Below are 17537 nucleotides of genomic sequence, written 5' to 3'. Positions count from 1 at the left end.
CGCCGGGCGGAGGCACCGCCAGGCCCGGCCCGGCCGCTCCGTCCGCTCGGCACGGCCCCGCACCGGCCCCGCACCGGCCCCGACCATGGCGAGTCGCCGCCGGGCCCCGCGCCGGAGCGGCGGGGGCCGCTGAGCCGGCCCCGCCCCGGCCCCGGCGGACCCTCCGCGCCGGTGAGTGACCGCCCGAGCCGTCCCTCCCGGCCCGGAGCTCCCGCCCTCGGGGCCCTGCCCGCCCGCCCGTGGGGCTCCGCCGCACCGGAGAGCGGCCTGCTGACCCCGCCCCGGGGCGCCCCGGCACCCCGCGATCCGCCCGGGATCAGCCCCGGGGCCGCCCCGCCGGTGCCCTCCCAGCCCCCGTCCCGGAGGCCCCGAGACCTTCCCGGGATCCTGAGCCTCCCCTTCCCGTTCCCCCTCCCTCGCTCTCTACCTGAGGGCCCCCAAGGCCCTCTCGGCCCCCCCAGGCCTGTGGGGAACCCCTGAGATCCCCTTCTCCTCCCTTTCCTGCCCCCCCCGATTCCTGAGAGTCCCCACAACCCTCACTGGCCCCCCAGCCCTATGTGAGCCCCCCCCGGCCCTCAGATCTCCCTTCCTCCCTCATTTTCCTGTTTTTCCATCCACTCCCGAGAGCTCCGGGGCCCTCCCTTGTCTCCCCCAGATCGGCGAGAGACCCCCCCGAGCCGCCCCTAACCCCCCTTTCCTGTCTGTGCCCCCCACCCTCCTCTCCTGAGAGCTCCCAGCAGCAGCCCTGGACCCCCAGGCCCTGAGACCCCTCATTCCCTACCCCCCACCCTGATCCTGAGAGCCCCTGGGACCCTCCCTGGCCCCCCCAGCCCTATGGGAGACCCCCTGAGCCCCCCCTTCTCCCTCTCCCTTTTCTGCTTCAGCTTGGGGGGTGCACTGGGGACTGAGCCAATTCCAGCCCCTGTTTCCTCTTTCTGTTGTGGAAGGAAGAAATCCGTGGATCAACGGGATTGGGGTGTGTAGGGGGGCGTGGAGACCCCTCTTGAGTCCCCCCCACCCCAGTGGCTGGGCAGAGTCCCCCCAGCTCCCCCAGTGACAATCAGGGGTTCCACTGCTCAGCCCCGATGGGTGCTGGGGGTGTCTGACCATGACTTTGGGGTCTTTAGTCTCCCATTGTTGGGGAGAGAGGCCAGGCCCCATTTTGGGGGGGGGCACACAGTGCTCCCCTCCCTGCCCTGTCCCCCCTCCATCTGCTGCAAGGGAGGGTGATGCAGCAAAACCCACTGGTTGGGGACAGTTTGGGGACACCCCGAGTCCCCTGTGCTCACTCACCTGCAGCCCTGAGACAATGGGGGGTGAGGTGGGGCTCCTGGGGGGTTTGACACCTCTCTGAAGGCCAGGCACGTCCAGGCTGGGGGGACAGTGGGGGACATCCCACCCATGTCAGCCAGTGTCCCCCACTAAACTGGGGGGGATCCATGCCAGGCTGGGGAGGGTCCTGCCCAGCTGGGAGACCCCCAAGATCCCCCCACTTCACTCCTGGAGGGTTTAACCTCAGGACTGGGGACATCCCAGGCTGTGCAGTGGGGTTCTGGCTGGGAAGGGATGGGGAGGGGTCTGCAGGGGAGGGTGGAGGTGCCAGTGAGACCCCCCCGTGCCCCCAGCCCCCCGTGTCCCGTGCTATGAGCGTTCGGCGTGACTTCTCCGCAAGCAGCTGCAAATGAAAATGGAGGATATGTCTTTGTCTGGCCTGGATAACAGCAAACTGGAGGTGAGCTGTCCTGTCTGGGGGGTCTGCCTGTCCCCTGGGGTGTCTGTGTGTCCCCCCCCCATCCCTAACAGCCCCCCCTGGGCCCCCAGGCCATCGCACACGAGATCTACACGGAGCTGGTGGAGGATGCCTGCCTGGGGCTGTGCTTCGAGGTGCACCGGGCTGTCAAGTGCGGCTACTTCTTCCTGGATGACACGGACCCCGACAGCATGAAGGACTTTGGTGAGCCCCCCGAGTTCCCCAGGGCTCAGGGTGACACTGGTGACAGGGACACAGCCAGGCCCCTGCTCTCTGAGGGGATTGGTGCTCCCCACACGCAGGGATTTGGGTTTGAGGGCAGCTGATGGGCATTAAACACACAAATGTCCCACCAGCAATGACCAGAGGGGTAAATGGGGGGGCACTGAACCCCAAAATGTGGTGCTGGGGCGCTGGGGGGCACAGCTGGGCTGTGGGTGGGAGGTGGCAGAGACCCCCTGCTTTCAGCCCCGCTGAGGCTGTGGGGAGGGTCTGGCAGCCCCAGGGACCCCCCCAGAGCAGCTGTGGGGTGTCAGGGCAGGGCCTGAGCGTGTCCCCCCGCAGAGATCGTGGACCAGCCGGGCGTGGACATCTTCGGGCAGGTGTACAACCAGTGGAAGAACAAGGAGTGCGTGTGCCCCAACTGCAGCCGCAGCATCGCCGCCTCGCGCTTCGCCCCGCACCTGGAGAAGTGCCTGGGCATGGGCCGCAACAGCAGCCGCATCGCCAACCGCAGGTGGGGCTGCAGCTCCGGGGAAACCGAGGCACCGGCGCCTGCCTGGGGGGGCTCACCCTGGGGGTGCTGTGGGCCCCAGCTCTGGGGAGCCTGGGATGGGAATTTGGCCAAGTCTGGGTCGCCCTGGTCTTCGTATTCCATCCTGAGGGTGTCCAGTTTGGTTCACCATGGAGCTCTTCTTGTTTTGTTCCTCCCTGCTCCTGGAGCTCCTCTTGTTCCTCTCTGCCCCTGGAGCTCCTCTTGTTCCTCCCTGCCAGTTTATCCCTCCTGGGAAAAGGAGCTGGGAACCCCTGGGTCCTGTGTGATCCCCCTGGGTCCTGTGTCCCTCCTGGGTCCTCTGTCCCCCTGAGTCCTGTGTCCCCCTGAGTCCTGTGTGATGCCCCTGAGTCCTGTGTCCCTCCTGGGTCCTGTGTCCCTCCTGGGTCCTCTGTTCCCCCTGAGTCCTGTGTCCCCCTGGGTCCTGTGTCCCTCCTGGGTCCTGTGTCCCTCCTGGGTCCTCTGTCCCCCCGAGTCCTGTGTCCCCCTGGGTCCTGTGTCCCCCTGAGTCCTGTGTCCCTGCCTCGGTGGGTGGCAGCTGGGGACTCCTGTCTGGATCCCTGGCTGCAGGGGAGGATGGGAGGGTACCAGGGGACGTGGGATGGATGCTGAGGTTCCGTGGATGACGTGGGGCAGACCCCAGCCACGATCTCCCTCCCCTCCCCGCTCCAGGATCGCCAGCAGCAACAACCTGAACAAGTCCGAGAGTGACCAGGAGGACAACGATGACATCAATGACAATGACTGGTCCTATGGCTCTGAGAAGAAAGGTGGGGAGGGGTCTCTGGTGCCCTGAGGGGTGGGGGACACGTCCTGCCTGTCCCATGGCCCCTGAACCCCAGTCCTGGGTGGGTGTGTAGGGGGAGAGCAGCCGTGGGTGGTGGTCCCAGCCCCGGGGAGGCAGCAGTGGCTCTGGGCTTGGGGATGCAGGCCCTGGAAAAGGTCAAACCTTTCCTTTCTCTCTCTCCCCATAGCAAAGAAGAGGAAGTCGGATAAGGTGAGGGGTGCAGGGAAGGGTGGGGGGCGCGGGGAGGACACAGGACACCCCCAACACTCCCCTCTCCTTGCAGAACCCCAACTCGCCCCGCAGGTCCAAGTCCCTGAAACACAAAAATGGTGAGAGGGCGGGGCTTAAAATGGGGCGGGGCTCACAGATTTGGGGCGGGGCTAAAAATGGGGAGGGGCTCAAACCTTTGGGGCGGGGCTAAAATGGGGAGGGGCTCAAACCTTTGGGGCGGGGCTCACACCTTTGGGGCGGGGCTAAAATGGGGAGGGGCTCACACCTTTGGGGCGGGGCTTGCATGGGCTGGGCACGTGTGGGAGTGGGGTATTTGGGGTGGGTGGGGCAGCTGCAGTGGGTGGGGCTTGTGGGGGGGGTGGAGCTCTCCCTGGCTGTGCGAGGGGACCCTGGGGGTCCCAGGCTGGGGGCAGGACCCCCCCCCTCACCTTTCCTCCCTCCCAGGTGAGATTGGCGGGAACCCCGACCCCTTCAAGGTGAGCCTGGGATGGGGGGAGATGGCTGCCAGTCCCTGCTCTGCCTCCCCAGGGGCTGAATTGCCCCCCAGGAGGGTCCCCCCAGGCCTGAGCCTGCTCTCTGCCCCCCAGTACAGCAACTCAGCTGGCATCAACTACGAGACGCTGGGCCCCGAGGAGCTGCGGACGCTGCTCACCACGGTGAGGGGATGGGACAGGGACAGGGACAGGGGGCCTCCACAGGGGATGGGACCCCAGGGGTCTCTCCCAGCTGGGCTCCATCCCACTGGGGCTGGTTTCCAGGCTGGGAATGGGGACCTGCAGCAGGTGGTGATCGTGGGGTGGTGGCTGCTTTGTCTGGGCCTCAGCGCTGGGAGGCTGTGGTGGTGCAGCAGAGCCCTGGGGTCACTCACCTGTGCCCCCAAACTCACCTGTCCCTTCCCTCCCCAGCAATGCGGGGTCATCTCCGAACACACCAAGAAGATGTGCACCAGGTGAGGGTGGCCCTGCTCACTCTGGGGGGGCTTCCCCAGGGTCCCCAACATTCCCAGCTCCCACGGGAGGGGGGGAGGCCCAGCTCAGCGCCGTGTCTCACCCCCAGGTCCCTGCGGTGTCCCCAGCACACGGATGAGCAGCGCAGGGCAGTCCGGGTTTACCTCCTCGGGCCCTCCGCGTAAGTGGCTGCACAGGGGTCCCCAAGGCCTGGGGTCACCGTGCAACGGGGACTGGGGGGCTGCACGGGGTGCTCAGGTGGGGCTGGGGACAGGGACAGCCCTGGGGGGGCCTGCAGGACATGGGGGCCCAGGGCTGGGCTTGGGATCTGCAGCCCAGCAGGGTGGTGAGGGCAGGGCTGAGCCCCTGGGGAATGCCATCCCCTTGGCATTGGGAGGGCTCTGTCCCCACGTGCCCTGTGTCACACCTGTGCCCAGGTCCCTGCCCCTGGGGAATGCCATCCCCCTGGCATTGGGAGGGCTCTGTCCCCACGTGCCCTGTGTCACACCTGTGCCCAGGTCCCTGCCCGAGGCCGAGGGCAGCGTGGACAACGACAGCTTCGAGGTGGCCGAGAGCCAGGCCCTGATGAGCCGCCTGCAGTGGGACGGCTCCTCCGACATCTCCCCCTCTGACTCGGCCTCTTCCAAAGCCAGTGAGTGTTCAGGGGCTGGGGGGCACATCCTGGGGCTCAGACCCCTCTGAGCGGCACATCCTGGGGCACAGACCCCTCAGATGGGCACATCCTGGGGCACAGACCCCTCTGAGGGGCAAATCCTGGGGCATAGACCCCTCTGAGGGGCACATCCTGGGGCACAGACCCCTCTGAGGGGCACATCCTGGGGCACAGACCCCTCAGATGGGCACATCCTGGGGCACAGACCCCTCTGAGGGGCACATCCTGGGGCACAGACCCCTCTGAGGGGGCAAACCCAGCCATTCTGCCACGTCCCCAGTACAAGAGGAGTTGAACAGACCATGGCTCCAAAGCCTGGAGCACCTTGTCCCCCACTTGGGAGGGGCAGGAACATTTTGGGGTACATTTTCTTGGGCGTTGACCAGAGTTTGGCATCACCCACTCCGTTTTAGGGCTCATCTCCTCCCTGACACCCCCATATTTTCCCTTCCTCCCCTCCCCAGGTACAAACAACTCCGAGTCCCGCAAGACCAAGAAGAAGAAGCCGCACCTGGGGCTGGTGAGCGGCGCCCCAGGGCTCGGCTCCAGCAAGAAGAAGAAGCCCAAGCCCCCCGCCCCCCACACCCCCAGCATCTACGACGACATCAACAACTGAGCCCCGCCGAGCTGGGGAGGGGCAGGACGGACAGAGGGACGGACAGGGGCCAGGACAGCCCCCAGGCACCCCCCGGGCCGGACACAGCGTGGGTACCGGGGCGCAGAGGACTCAGCTGTCGCTGGAGTGGGGCTGGATTTGGGGAGCCCCCGTTAGTGCCCCCCTTTCCTCCCCCCTGCCCCGGTGCCTCTATTTATTCTGTGACAGTTTTTGTACCTGGGGCTCCTGTTGGGGGTTACCCTCAGACATGGGGGTACAGCCCCCCCTTCCATCCCTCCCAGCACCCCCAAAGCCAGCTGTGCCCCCCACAGCACCCACTCCTCACTCACACCCCAGTGGGGTGGGGGGCACCTGGACACTCTGGGCCTGGGTCGGGGGGTGGTGAGTCCCCCCTGCCCTGGGGTTTTGGGGTGAGCCCCCGCCCTGGGCTGGCACTCGCCGGTCGGGCTGGCTCAGGAGGGGGGGTCACACTCAGAGGACAAGGGAGCACCCCGTCACCCCAGATCTGTTCAGCTGTGCCTGCGTTTGGCTGTTGGGGGTCCCGAGGGCCTGGCAGTGCCCACGCAGGGGGTCACAGGGGGCTGCATGCTGCATCCTTCATGTTTGGGGTGGGTCTGGGGGTGGGGGGAGCTGCTGTGACCATCCCTGTGCCAAACCGTTTGGGGAGGGGGCACCCCAACCTGCCAGAGCGGAGCTGGGAATGGAGCAGAACTGGGGGGGAAGCCCAGCCCAGCTTCAGTGCAGAGCCCCCCACTCGTGGTGTCCCCAGGGCAGCTCTGCGTGCCCTCCACGCCTGCCTGGGGACCTGCTGCTGCCCTCGGGGGGTCGGTGGGGACCCCCACAGCTCTGGCAGGTGTTTGCTGTTGTTTGGGGGGCCGGGACCAGCACCCCGCTGTGCGGGCCGGGGGGGGACAGGTCCCTCTGGCTGGATCCAGCTCACCCCTGCCCTGGGATCCCCTCCCTGCAGCTTTGCCCATGCCAGGGGCTGTGCTGGGGACAGGCTTGGCTCCATCCCCTCTGCTGTCCCCCCCCGTGGCTGTCTGACCCCCATCTGGCCGTGTGTCCCCAGCGTGGGGCTCTGTCTGTCCCCCCAGCCCGGTGCCCTGGCCCGTCCTCTCGCTGGGATCACACATTATGGTGCTCTGACTCTGGATTCACTATTTGTTTTCAAACTGCTGCTAAAGGCTGGGCTGGGGGGTTGGGGGGGGGTCCTGCAGAGCCCTGGGCACCTCAGAACGCTGCAGCCCCCCCTGCATGGGGACCCCCGTGTGCTCCCTCCTGCTGCAGCTTTGGGGCCGGGCCGCTCTGGCCACCGGGACATGCCAAGCTGGCCTTTGTGTGCCCCGGGGCCCGGGCACGGCGCTGTGGGCACCCAAAAACACGGGGAACCACCCCAAACTGCCTGGGGGGGGGGGGGCACGGTGAGCTGGGGCTGTGGGGGGAGGCAGCCTGAGCCCCTTCCCCTGCAGGAGGGGCGCTGCAGTTTGGGGTCCAAGGGGTGCAGTGGGGTTTGGGGGGCTCAGGTTGTGCCCTGTGACCCCCCCAGGTCGGTGTCCTCACCCCCCCCCCCCGGTGTTTCTGCGTGTCCCCCCCGCAGGGGAACTGAGCCCTTGTGAGGTCTGTGTGTCCCGTGAGTGGGTTGTGGCTGCCCCTGTAAATAAAACTGCATCTTGACTTGGTATCCCTGGCATTAATTACAGCTCCTTAATTAAGCAGGCCTTTACCCCTCCCATCCACCTCCTTTACCCCACCCCATCCCATCTCCCCTCCCCACTCCCGTTAACCACGGGTGGGGCCGGGCTTGTTTTTATGCCCCCCCAGAAGTGTGCGTGGGTAGGAAAGAGCAGCCCCAGGGCAGGAAGGTAAGCACTGGGGTGATTTCACACCCTTTATTTGCATCAAAAAGTCCTCGGGATGAAGCCACGGCCCGTTCCGGTGCTGCCCCGCTCCCCGGAGCTGGGCTTGGGGTGGGGGCAGCGGGGTTTGAGGGGGGCACAGCCCCTTTTTGGGGGGTAAAGTCCGGCAGCACAGCTGGCACGCACACGCTGAGCTGCCACCGGCCACAGAGCAGGGACAGCGGCGACACCGCGGTGCCACCCCGGCTGCTGCCCCCTCAGCCCGCCTGTCCGTACAGCCCGAAGGCCAGGAAGGTGACGAGCACGGTGACACCGATCAGCGACACGGTGGCCGGCGCCGTGAAGAGCTGCCGGTAGTTGATGCGGAAATACCAGCCCAGCGCCAGCACCACCATCACGGTGGGCACCATGAGCGTGCCCCCGCCCAGCGGCAGCGCCGGGGCCGCGGGGCCGGCGGGGCCGGGCTCGGGCAGCGCGGGGGCGGCCGCGCCGGTGCCCCGGCAGCGGTGGCAGTGGATGACACAGTTGTCGGTGATGCGGAGCGAGCGCAGCGTCCGCGCCTGGTCCTGCAGCAGCTGCCCGCGGTAGATGAGCTTCATCTGGCTCTCCTGGCCCGGGAAGTATTTGCTGCGGGACGAGGGAGGCTTGGAGGCGGCAGAGAGGGGCTCGGGGACCCCCGCCCGGGCTGGGAACCCCCAATCCGGGATGGGAACCCCCGCACTGTGTGACGGGGAGGGGACAGCGATGGCACCGCCACCGCGCCACCGCCGCCTCTTTCAAACGCGCCGTTTCGAAGCCCACGGGGAATTTTCGGCACAACGGGAGGGAGGGGGCGGTTTGCACCGGGGAGGGGCTGCTCGCACCCGGGCCTCACCTCTTGAGAATCCCCACGGTGTCCTCGGGCCGCGCCACCGCCACCTCCTCGGTGTCGTTGAGGAACTTGAGGCGGATCTTGATGAGGCCGGGACAGGCGTCGCCCGCCCCGGTGGCACCGGGCTCGGTGTCCGGCAGCTGCTCCCGGCCGGGACCGGCACCGGGGCCGCTCCCGCTGTCCGCCCGCGCCGCCGCCCCCCGTTCCTCCTCCGCTTTCTCCTCCGCGCTCTCGGCGCTCCCGGGGGGCTCCGGGGCCTCGGCCGCCCCCGCGGCTCCCGCGTAGGGCGGGAGGGGCCCGAGGCGGATGACGGCCGCGTCCCCGGTGCCCAGGAGCTGCCCGCTGCCCTCGGCCACGTACGTGGACAGCCAGGCCAGCACCAGCGCCAGCGCCAGCACGGCCAGCCCGGCCACCAGCGTCACCTCGTCCCCCACGCCCGGGATGAGCGGGGCGGCCGGGGGCTCCATCTCCGCCAGCCCCGAGCGGTTCCCGGTGTGACCAAGCTGTGCCCCGGTACCGCCTGCGGGCTCAGAACAGACCCCGCGGCTGCTGCTCCCGGTGCCCGGAGACCGCAGGGACGGGAGCTCCTCGCTGCGGCTTTTCCTCCTCGCTCCCGAGACGCCGAAGCGGCAGCGCTGCGCTCAGCTCACCGGGCCCGGCGGAGGCTCCCGGGGGTCCCGGAGGGTCCCGCAGCCCCTCGGTGCCCAGCGGGGCAGGGTCAGGCCATCCCCGACCTGCAGGGAGCGGAGCGATGCGGTCAGCGGGGCCCGGGCACGGCGGGGCGGGAGGAACCGGGGATGTCCCTGCCCGCTCCCGAGGGTCCCGGTGTGTCCCGACCGGTCCCCGTGTATCCCGGGGGTGCCGGTGTGTCCCTGCCATCTCCTGCCATCCCGGGGGTGCCGGTGTGTCGCTGTCGGTCCCGGGGTGTCCCCGCCATCCCCGGGGGTCCCGGTGCCCCCCCCCCCCCCCCACTCACCGCCTCCCGCCGCCGCCGCCCGCGCCGGAAGCGCCACGTCACAGCGCGCCGCCGCTAGGGGGCGGGGCGGGGCGGCGGGCGCGCGGGGTTACGTCACGGCCGCGCCCAGTGGGCGTGGCCAATGGGGGCGGAGCGAACTTGACTCGCCCTGAGTGGGCGTGGCTATAAGTGGGCGGGGCTATGGCGGGAGGCGGGGTTTGATGGGGCGGAGTCACGGCCGCGGCGGGGCGGGGCCTCGGGAGCACCGTGGGAACCCCCGGGCTGAACCCCCCCCCCCCGCCATGGGGTCTGACCGGGACCGGATCCCCCCGGCCGCGTTGTCACCGCCTCCACGGGCCCCACATCTGCCAGGGCCCGTCTGTCCCCTCCCTGCCACCTGTGACCCACTGTCCCCCCTCATCTCCTGTCACCACAGTCCCCTGTCCCCACTCATCCCGTGTCCCCACAGTCCCCTGCTCCCCCTTATCCCCTGTCCCCACAGTCCCCTGCTCCCCCTTATCCCCTGTCCCCACAGTCCCCTGTCCCCACAGTCCCCTGTCCCCACTCATCCCGTGTCCCCACAGTCCCCTGCTCCCCCTTATCCCCTGCTCCCCCTTATCCCCTGTCCCCACAGTCCCCTGTCCCCACAGCAGCCACCATTGCCCGCCCTGCTCCCACAGGGACAAAGACGCCTCAAGGGCCACCTCTGCCACGTCCTTTATTGACACCAGGGCACGGGGAGCAAGGGGACATGGAGGGGACTCCAGTGGGCACACACAGGGCGCCCTCAGGAGATGAGCCCCTCGATGGGCAGCTGGAGGTAGCGGCGCAGGGCGGGTGGCAGCGCCAGCCTGGGCACGGCGGCGCGGCAGCGGGCGCCCAGGTGACGCCGGATGGCCACACGTGCCAGGTGCTGCAGCCGCCGCGGCTGCCCCGCCATGCGCACGGCCGAGGCATAGAACTCCTGGTGCTCCTGCGGGGGGGACAGGGGCTCAGTGGGCTGGCTGGGGACACGGGCACACCCCAGGACCCCTTAGGACACCCCGTTACCTCCCAGAGCTCGGGGGGCACGGCCTCCACCCAGCCGTCGGCGGGGGGCACGCGGTCGTAGGCGTTGAGCATCACCTCCAGCGCCGGCGGGTGCTGGCAGCACAGCCTGAGCATCTGCCAGCAGAGCTGCGTCACCAGGGGGGTGGCACCGCCAGCGCCACCTCCCCGTGCCTCCCGTCACCCCCTGCCCCACCTTGGGGTGCGCGGGGAGGGCTCCGTGGTCCAGCAGCAGGGCGAGGGTCTCCTCGGGGCGCTGCTGGCGGTACTCGCGCACGGCGCGCAGGGCGCAGTCCATGGGGGTGTCCCCGGCGCCGTTGGGCACGGTGGCGTCGGCGCCGTGGCGCAGCAGCAGCCGGGCCATGCCGGGGTGCCCGTTGGCACAGGCGTTGTGCAGCGGCGTGTGGCCCTTGCGCCCCGCGGCCCCGGGCTCGGCGCCGGCCTCCAGCAGCCGCTCGGCCACGCGCAGGAAGCGCTCCGAGTCCTCGGGGCGCTCGGCCGCCGCCGCCGCCGCGTTCAGGGGGGTCTCGCCCTGGTGGGTGCGCACCGAGGGGTCGGCGCCGTGGTGCAGGTACAGCTCCACGTGGGCCACCAGCCCCTGGCGCGCCGCCACGTGCAGCGCTGTCACCTGCCGGTCGCGGGTGCCCAGGTTCACCTGCGCCCCGTGCGCCAGCAGCAGCTCCGCACACCTGGAGATAGGGTGAGAAGGGTAAGGGGACGCTTTGGCAACTGTGGGACACAACCAGGACGTGCCATGGTTCCCATGGGACATCCCTAGGGACATCCTCAGGGCATAATGGAGAGGCCTGGCTCCCAAGGGACACCCCCAGGGAAATCCTGGAGAGACCTGTCACCCATGGGACGCCCCCAAGGACACCCCAGGGACCCTCCCAGGACACCCCACAGGCCCCTGGCTCCCAGATTAGGTGGGTGGGGCAGGAGTGACGATTTCATGGGCGGGGCCTCTCATGCAGATGAGCCCCACCCTGGTCCACAGGTGATCCCGTACCTGAGGCTGTGGGGCGCAGGTGATCCCATACCTGAGGCTGTGGGGCGCAGGTGATCCCATACCTGAGGCTGTGGGGCGCTGTGCAGAGGTGCAGCGGGGCCGAGCCGTCGGCGCTCAGCACGTTGGGGTCGGCGCCGAAGGCCAGGAGCAGGCGGGCGCAGTTGGGGTGGGGGGCGGCCGCGCTGTCGTGCAGGGGGGCTCTGCCGCCCACCACGGCGTCCACGGCCGCGCCCCGCAGCAGCAGGTGCCGGGCACAGTCCTCGTAGCCGCGGGCGGCGGCGATGCGCAGGGCGGAGGTGTGCTGCCGGCGGGGGCTCAGCACCCACAGCCCTGCGGGGTCACACCGGGGAGCAGCTGGGCCCCCTGACCCGCACCCACCCACCCAGAACCCTGCGGGGTCACACCAGAGAGCAGCTGCAGCCCCTGACCCGCACCCACCCACCCAGAACCCTGCGGGGTCACACCGGGGAGCAGCTGGGCCCCCTGACCCGCGCCCACCCACCCACAGCCCTGCGGGGTCACACCGGGGAGCAGCTGGGCCCCCTGACCCGCACCCACCCACCCAGAACCCTGCGGGGTCACACTGGAGAGCAGCTGCAGCCCCTGACCCGCACCCACCCACCCAGAACCCTGCGGGGTCACACCGGGGAGCAGCTGGACCCTCCTGACCCGCACCCACCCACCCACAGCTGGAGTGGGGGGAGCAGGGGGGCTGCCCTGTGCACCCACCCCACTCCTGACTCCTGCTCCCCCAGGAACCGCAGCAGCCGGCCCTGCTCCCCCTCCCTGCCCACCTGCAGCTGCACCCCTGTCCTGGCCCCCCCACCTGTTTTGCAGGGGGAACGGGAGGGAAAGGAGAAGGGAGAAGAAAGGAAGGAGCCCCGGCCCCGTACCCTGCTCCGGTGACCACACCAGCTCCTCGCTGACCGTCTCCAGCACCGCGTTGGCCGCGGCCTCGTCCCTGAAGATGCTCTGGACGCGGCGCAGGTCCCCGGCGTAGAGCGCGTTGTGCACGGCGGGGTCGCGGCAGACCTGGCGCCGCCGGGGGGGGCTCGGGGGGGCCGCGGGCAGGAGGCGGCGCTCGGTGGAGCCCCGGGCCAGCGCCCGGCGCCGATCGTCCCGCTCCAGCAGCTCCCGCTGCAGCCGCAGCGAGCGCAGCGCCGACGGGCTGAAGGCGAACGACTCGCGGGCCATGGCGAGCCCCGCGGGGCACGGGAGGCTCCGGGCACAGCGAGCGGGGCCCTGAGCCTCGGGAGGGGGTTATAAATAGGGCCGTGCCCCACACACGGGTGTGGAATCAAATCCCAGAGCCAGGGGCCTATAAATAACTCGTGGTGGTAAACAGAGTCACGGGGTGCGGGGCGGTTTAACCTGTTGGTGGGTGCGAGGTGGGGATGTCCCGTGGGGAGGGATCTGAGGTGGGGATGTCCCATGGGGAGGGATTTGGGGACCCTCACCAGTCCCGTGGGGCTGTGAGACCCTCGGGAACGGCTCCTCCCAGCCAGGGAAAGGACAGAGGGGTGACACACGAGGACACAGGTGATGCAGAAACAAAAGAGCCCTTTAATGCAGGTTTGGGAGCGAGAGGGGCCCCTGTGCCCCAGGATTGGAGACAGTGCTGAGGACACTTGCCCCCCGGGCCTCCCCAGCTCTCAGCTCCACCACAAACAGCACGGACACGCAGAGGGAGGAGCAGGTGGGTGGGTGGCAGGTGTGTCACTGCTCCTCGGCACTGTCACCCGCTGCTGGGCTCAGCCACAGTCAACCTGAGCTGGGGCTGAGAAGAAATCCTCGGGCAGCTCTCCCAGGAGCCCATCCAGGTCATCTGCAGGGCACAGCAGGACGTGAGTTTTGTGTGATGGTGGAATTGTTCAGGTTGGGAACCTGCTCTCCACAGGACACAGAGCTTTTCCTTCCCTCCCAGCGCGGGTCTGACTCACCCATGTCACATCCATCAGCTCCCGCTGGCTCTTCCCAGCTGGGATCAGAGCTCGGTGGGCACAGGGAGAAGCCCCCAGGACGCTGCTCTGCACTGTGCCCACTTGTCCTCGACTGTCCCCAGTCCTCAGGAGCAGGGACACCCCGGGTGGGCTGTGCAGGGGGGTCTGGGGCTGGCTCAGCCTGAGCAGGGACCTGCAAAACCCAGTGGGGATGAATTATTGGAGGATTCATCCAACCCTCCCCCTTCTCTCGGGGGTCCCCACAGCCCAGACCCCCCTGGGGGTCCCAGCAGTGCCCCCTCCTCACCTGCCGGGGGGAGCAGCCCTCGGGCTCAGGTGGGAAGATCCTGAGGAGGTTGGTGGGGGTCACGTTGAGGTAGTGGTTGCGGTGGGAGGGGGAGAAGACCCCGACCTGCAGAGAGGGCAGAGACAGCTCCTGGATAAACCCCCCGAGTTACAGGGCCCCATTTATGGAAATCTTAGGAAATGAAGGGTGAAATTTTAGCAAAGAGTTGAGAAAAATATCCTGAGGTGCAAAACTGTGGGAGATCCTTTTCTTGTATTTGTAGTACCAGGGTGCTATGGAATGGGAACGGGGGTGTACCACGTGCACTGGTTCCTCTTATCCCCTTATCCTAATGCTTACATTCCAAATTCCAGGGTTTAATGGGGTTGGGAATGGGACAGGCGATGTGCTGTATCACCACCCTGCATTCCCCTGGGATCAGACCCCACTGGGGTGGGATAAGGAGCCCCCAGCTCTCCTCACCTGCCTCAGGAGCAGCACGGAGCCAGCCCGGAGCTCGCTCTGCCTCTGCTCCAGCAGCAGCCGGTGCACGGTGCCCTGCATCTCCCCTGGCAATGAGGATGGCACCCCTGAGCCCTGGGGGTGATGGGCACAGGTACCACGGGGGCACAGGTACCATGGGGGCACACTCACCCGTGGGGTCCCGGAACACGGCAGCAGCACCAGCGCTGCTCTTGGTCAGGGTTTTGATCATCACAGCCATGCTGGGCACTTTGTTTTTTGGGAGCTGCTTCAGGGCTGCCTGCACAGCACAACGGGGGTTTTGGGGTGGCCTTGGCCAGGGCTGGCAGTTGAACCCCGTGTGGGGTATCCCAGGATTCTACAGCCCTCACCACCCGTGGGATGTGGATGTCTGTGCCCAGCTCAGCTCAGCCCCCTCCCCAGAGGGTCCCAGCCCTACAAGCAGCTCTGAGGGGCGAGGGAAGAGCAGGAATCTCGGGCCGTCCTCACCTTGCGGAGCACCATGACCACGCTGTAGGTGTGGAGGAAGCAGCTGGGGTCCCTCTCGTCCAGCCCCAGCTCCGTTTTCATGGCCAGCCAGGGCCCCTTCCCGAAATCCTCCTCGGCGGGCAGTGGGGAGCTGGACAGTGCCTGGGGTCAGGGACATCATGGTGACAGAGCCCCAGGGGCTCCCTCTCAGCCAGCAGCATCCCACTGGGGGAGTCCCACTGGGGTCTGCCCGAGCAGGGCTGGGATGGGGGGGTTACCTGAGCCCGCGGCTTTGCCACAGCCCCGTGAGCAGGAGTCTGGGGAGCCGACACCAGGATCTCCTCCAGCAGCTTCCCCGAGTGCTTGTGGGGCACGGAGAGACGTCCAGGGATCTGCCTGGCTCCGTCAGATGCTCCCATCCCATCCCATCCCATCCCATCCCAACCCACATCCAACTCCCGTTTCTGTCCTGTCCCAACCCAGCGCATTCCTGACTCCATCCCCATCCCATCCTCACCTGGTTCCCATGCTGTCCCTGTCCCCATCCCATCCTCACCTGGTTCCCATGCTTTCCAGATCCCCATCCCATCCTCACCCCATTCCCATGCTTTCCCCCTCCCCATCTCATCCTCACCCCATTCCCATGCTTTCCAGATCCCCATCCCATCCTCACCCATCCCCATCTCATCGTCACCTGGTTCCCATGCTGTCCTGTCTCCATCCCATCCCATCCCATCCCATCCCCATGCTGTTCCCATCCCATCCCATCCCATCCTTACCCAGTCCCCACACTGTCCCCATCCTCACCCCATTCCCACACCATCCCCACCCCATCCCTGCCCGGTCTCCCCCACCTGCTGGGGCAGGATCCCGGCGGGCCCCGGGAAGCGCCGGCTCTCCCTGCGCCCGGGGGCTCGGGGGGGTCCCCGGGGGGCTTTGCTGGCCGCTGCCACCAGCTGCACCAGGTGGTTGGTGACCACGGGGGCGCTGGGAGCCACCGGGGGGTTCGGGAAGCTGGGGGAGCCTGAGGGGGGTCTGGGGGGCGGCCGGGGCTGGGGGCAGCTCTGTGCTGGGGGGGTCCAGGGTGCTGAGGGGCTGCTCCTTGCTAGGGGGGCTTGGATGGGCCTCAGGCACGGAGCCCCTGGGGCAGGGATGGAGCCTCCGGAGCTTCCCGTGGAAATGGGGGGTCTGGGGGTGCAGGCACCGGCCGTGCTGGGCCGCAGCACCAGTTTGGGACTGGGGAGGGGGCTCTGCCTGTCCTGCACCCCCCTGGAGCCCCGGATCAGCTCCTCTCCCACCCTGAGCTTTTTGGGGACCCCACATTCCTGAGCGTTCTCCTTCCCTGGGCATTTCCATGGCAGCTTCTCACGGCGCCCGGGGGGCACCAGGGCAGTGCCAGCGCCCAGGGGCACCTCAGGACCCTTCAGCTCCGTGCAGGCCGCCAGGAAAAGGTCATTGTCCAGCTCATCCTGGGGGACTGTCCCCAGAGATGGGGGGCCCTGGAATCCCACGGGAGGCTCGCCCTGCCCGGCGAGGGGCCGGAGGGTGGGGGCTTTACTGGGATGGGGGTTACTGGGATGGGGTTCACTGGGAGGAACCGGGACGACGCTGGATGAGGAATGCCCGGGGGTCACAAACTGGTTCTCTGCATCTTCCACAGCAGAGAGGAAATCCTGTGGAAATAAACAGCGGGAATTCAAACGGCTCCGTGCGTTCCCCAGAGTCCCCCCGCAGGCTCAGCGCACCTCGGGGGGGGCCCCAGGCCATTGGGGGTCCCTCACCTCATCCTCCAGCTCCCCGTCGGTCCCAAAAAGCTTCTGCAAGTGGCAGGACTGTGGGATAAAGGAGAAGAACGGGGCTGGGAGGGACACACGGGCTGGGGGACCGGGATGGTCCCGGACGTTCCGCCGTGGGACGCTCGGGGGCCCCGGAAAGGCCTCACAGGCCCCGAGGCGACCCCGGGTCGGCCCCCCCGTCACCGCGCGGGGCCCACAGAGATCCCTTTGTGGGGAATCTCCGTGGGAAGCCCAGATCAGCCCCCAGGGCACCCCAAAACCGGCTCCGTCCCCCCCGGCCCCGTTACCATGGCAGCGCCGCGACCCCGGCCCGGCCCCGGAGGCGGAAGCGGCGGGGCCGGGACTCGAACCCGCGGTCCCCGGGGAAGGGGCGGAACTTCCCCTGCGGCACCGGGCGCCCCCTGGCGGCGGGCAGGAAGAGCGGCCGCGCCCCTAAAAGGGCCACGCACCCCCTTTTCCCGCGCGTGTCACATGTGCACACGCGTGTGTCCCGCGTCACCCGGCCGGGCCCCGCGGCGCCGCCGGTGACTCAGCGCGGCCCCGACCCGGCGTGATTCATCCCGCATGTCCCCGCGGCACGGGCTGAGTGACCCCCCCAACTCGGGCCTGCTACACCCGCACGCGTGCGTGGACATGGCGTGTGTGTGTGTGTGCATAAGTGTCCTGCACACGCGTGTCTGCGTGTGCCCCGTGTCCCGTGAGTGTGGCAGGCTGCCGTGCAGCTGCTCACAGAGCACGCGTGTGCCCTGCGGAGAGTTTCCCGCCTGGCCTGTGGCACGTGTGTGTGTGTGTGTGTGTTTGTGCAGCACGGCCTGTCACCCATCACACACCCGTGTGTGCCCTGGCACGCTCACACTCACTCACACTCCCATGCTGCTACACGCTCATTCATACACCTGCGTGCCTTTGCACGCACACAGTCACACACAAGCCGTTACACGCTCATTCAAACACCGACAGCGCCTCACGCTCACTCGCTCCCTGCGCGGCCCCTTTAAGGCTCGAACAGGCTCCGCCCCTCGTTAGGCGCCGCCCCTTTAAGGGGGGAGG

General features: G+C 68.2%; 4 protein-coding genes across 5 annotated transcripts; 1 reads left to right on the top strand and 3 right to left on the bottom strand.

Moving 5' to 3' along the window:
- The first annotated feature begins 116 nt into the window (after positions 1-116).
- ATXN7L3 (ataxin 7 like 3) lies at positions 117-6373 on the top strand. Its single transcript, XM_058041636.1, has 13 exons — positions 117-171; positions 1626-1732; positions 1822-1954; positions 2315-2486; positions 3195-3292; positions 3497-3519; positions 3593-3638; positions 3985-4016; positions 4128-4196; positions 4446-4489; positions 4597-4668; positions 5006-5139; positions 5625-6373. The coding sequence occupies exons 2-13, from the start codon at positions 1682-1684 to the stop codon at positions 5774-5776; spliced, it is 1026 nt and encodes a 341-aa protein (XP_057897619.1). The 5' UTR covers positions 117-171; positions 1626-1681; the 3' UTR covers positions 5777-6373.
- Positions 6374-7639: 1266 nt separating this feature from the next.
- Positions 7640-9555, bottom strand: TMUB2 (transmembrane and ubiquitin like domain containing 2). 2 transcript variants are annotated; one of them, XM_058041715.1, is made up of 3 exons: positions 9480-9555; positions 8507-9237; positions 7640-8259 (listed from the first exon to the last, which is right to left on the bottom strand). In XM_058041715.1, the coding sequence occupies exons 2-3, from the start codon at positions 8968-8970 to the stop codon at positions 7890-7892; spliced, it is 834 nt and encodes a 277-aa protein (XP_057897698.1). In that variant the 5' UTR covers positions 8971-9237; positions 9480-9555; the 3' UTR covers positions 7640-7889. The 2 variants fall into 2 exon arrangements, with proteins under 2 accessions (XP_057897698.1, XP_057897699.1); XM_058041716.1 differs by lacking the exon at positions 9480-9555 and adding an exon at positions 9341-9426.
- A 629-nt stretch (positions 9556-10184) lies between these two features.
- On the bottom strand, positions 10185-12894 carry ASB16 (ankyrin repeat and SOCS box containing 16). The gene is made up of 5 exons (XM_058041681.1): positions 12408-12894; positions 11577-11844; positions 10702-11194; positions 10509-10622; positions 10185-10431 (listed from the first exon to the last, which is right to left on the bottom strand). Exons 1-5 carry the CDS (start codon positions 12706-12708, stop codon positions 10246-10248), a joined length of 1362 nt encoding a protein of 453 aa, XP_057897664.1. The 5' UTR covers positions 12709-12894; the 3' UTR covers positions 10185-10245.
- A 124-nt stretch (positions 12895-13018) lies between these two features.
- Positions 13019-16837, bottom strand: HROB (homologous recombination factor with OB-fold). The gene is made up of 10 exons (XM_058041680.1): positions 16775-16837; positions 16473-16523; positions 15546-16364; positions 14970-15053; positions 14713-14853; positions 14395-14503; positions 14224-14309; positions 13762-13866; positions 13455-13647; positions 13019-13339 (listed from the first exon to the last, which is right to left on the bottom strand). Exons 1-10 carry the CDS (start codon positions 16775-16777, stop codon positions 13266-13268), a joined length of 1665 nt encoding a protein of 554 aa, XP_057897663.1. The 5' UTR covers positions 16778-16837; the 3' UTR covers positions 13019-13265.
- Between the last annotated feature and the right edge of the window lie 700 nt (positions 16838-17537).

The sequence above is a fragment of the Melospiza georgiana genome, chromosome 28 (genome assembly GCF_028018845.1).
Source record: "Melospiza georgiana isolate bMelGeo1 chromosome 28, bMelGeo1.pri, whole genome shotgun sequence".
NCBI classification, from domain to species: Eukaryota; Metazoa; Chordata; class Aves; order Passeriformes; family Passerellidae; genus Melospiza; species Melospiza georgiana.
The sequence above is the reverse complement of the archived record's forward strand: the minus strand, read 5'-3'. Positions and strand labels throughout refer to the sequence as shown.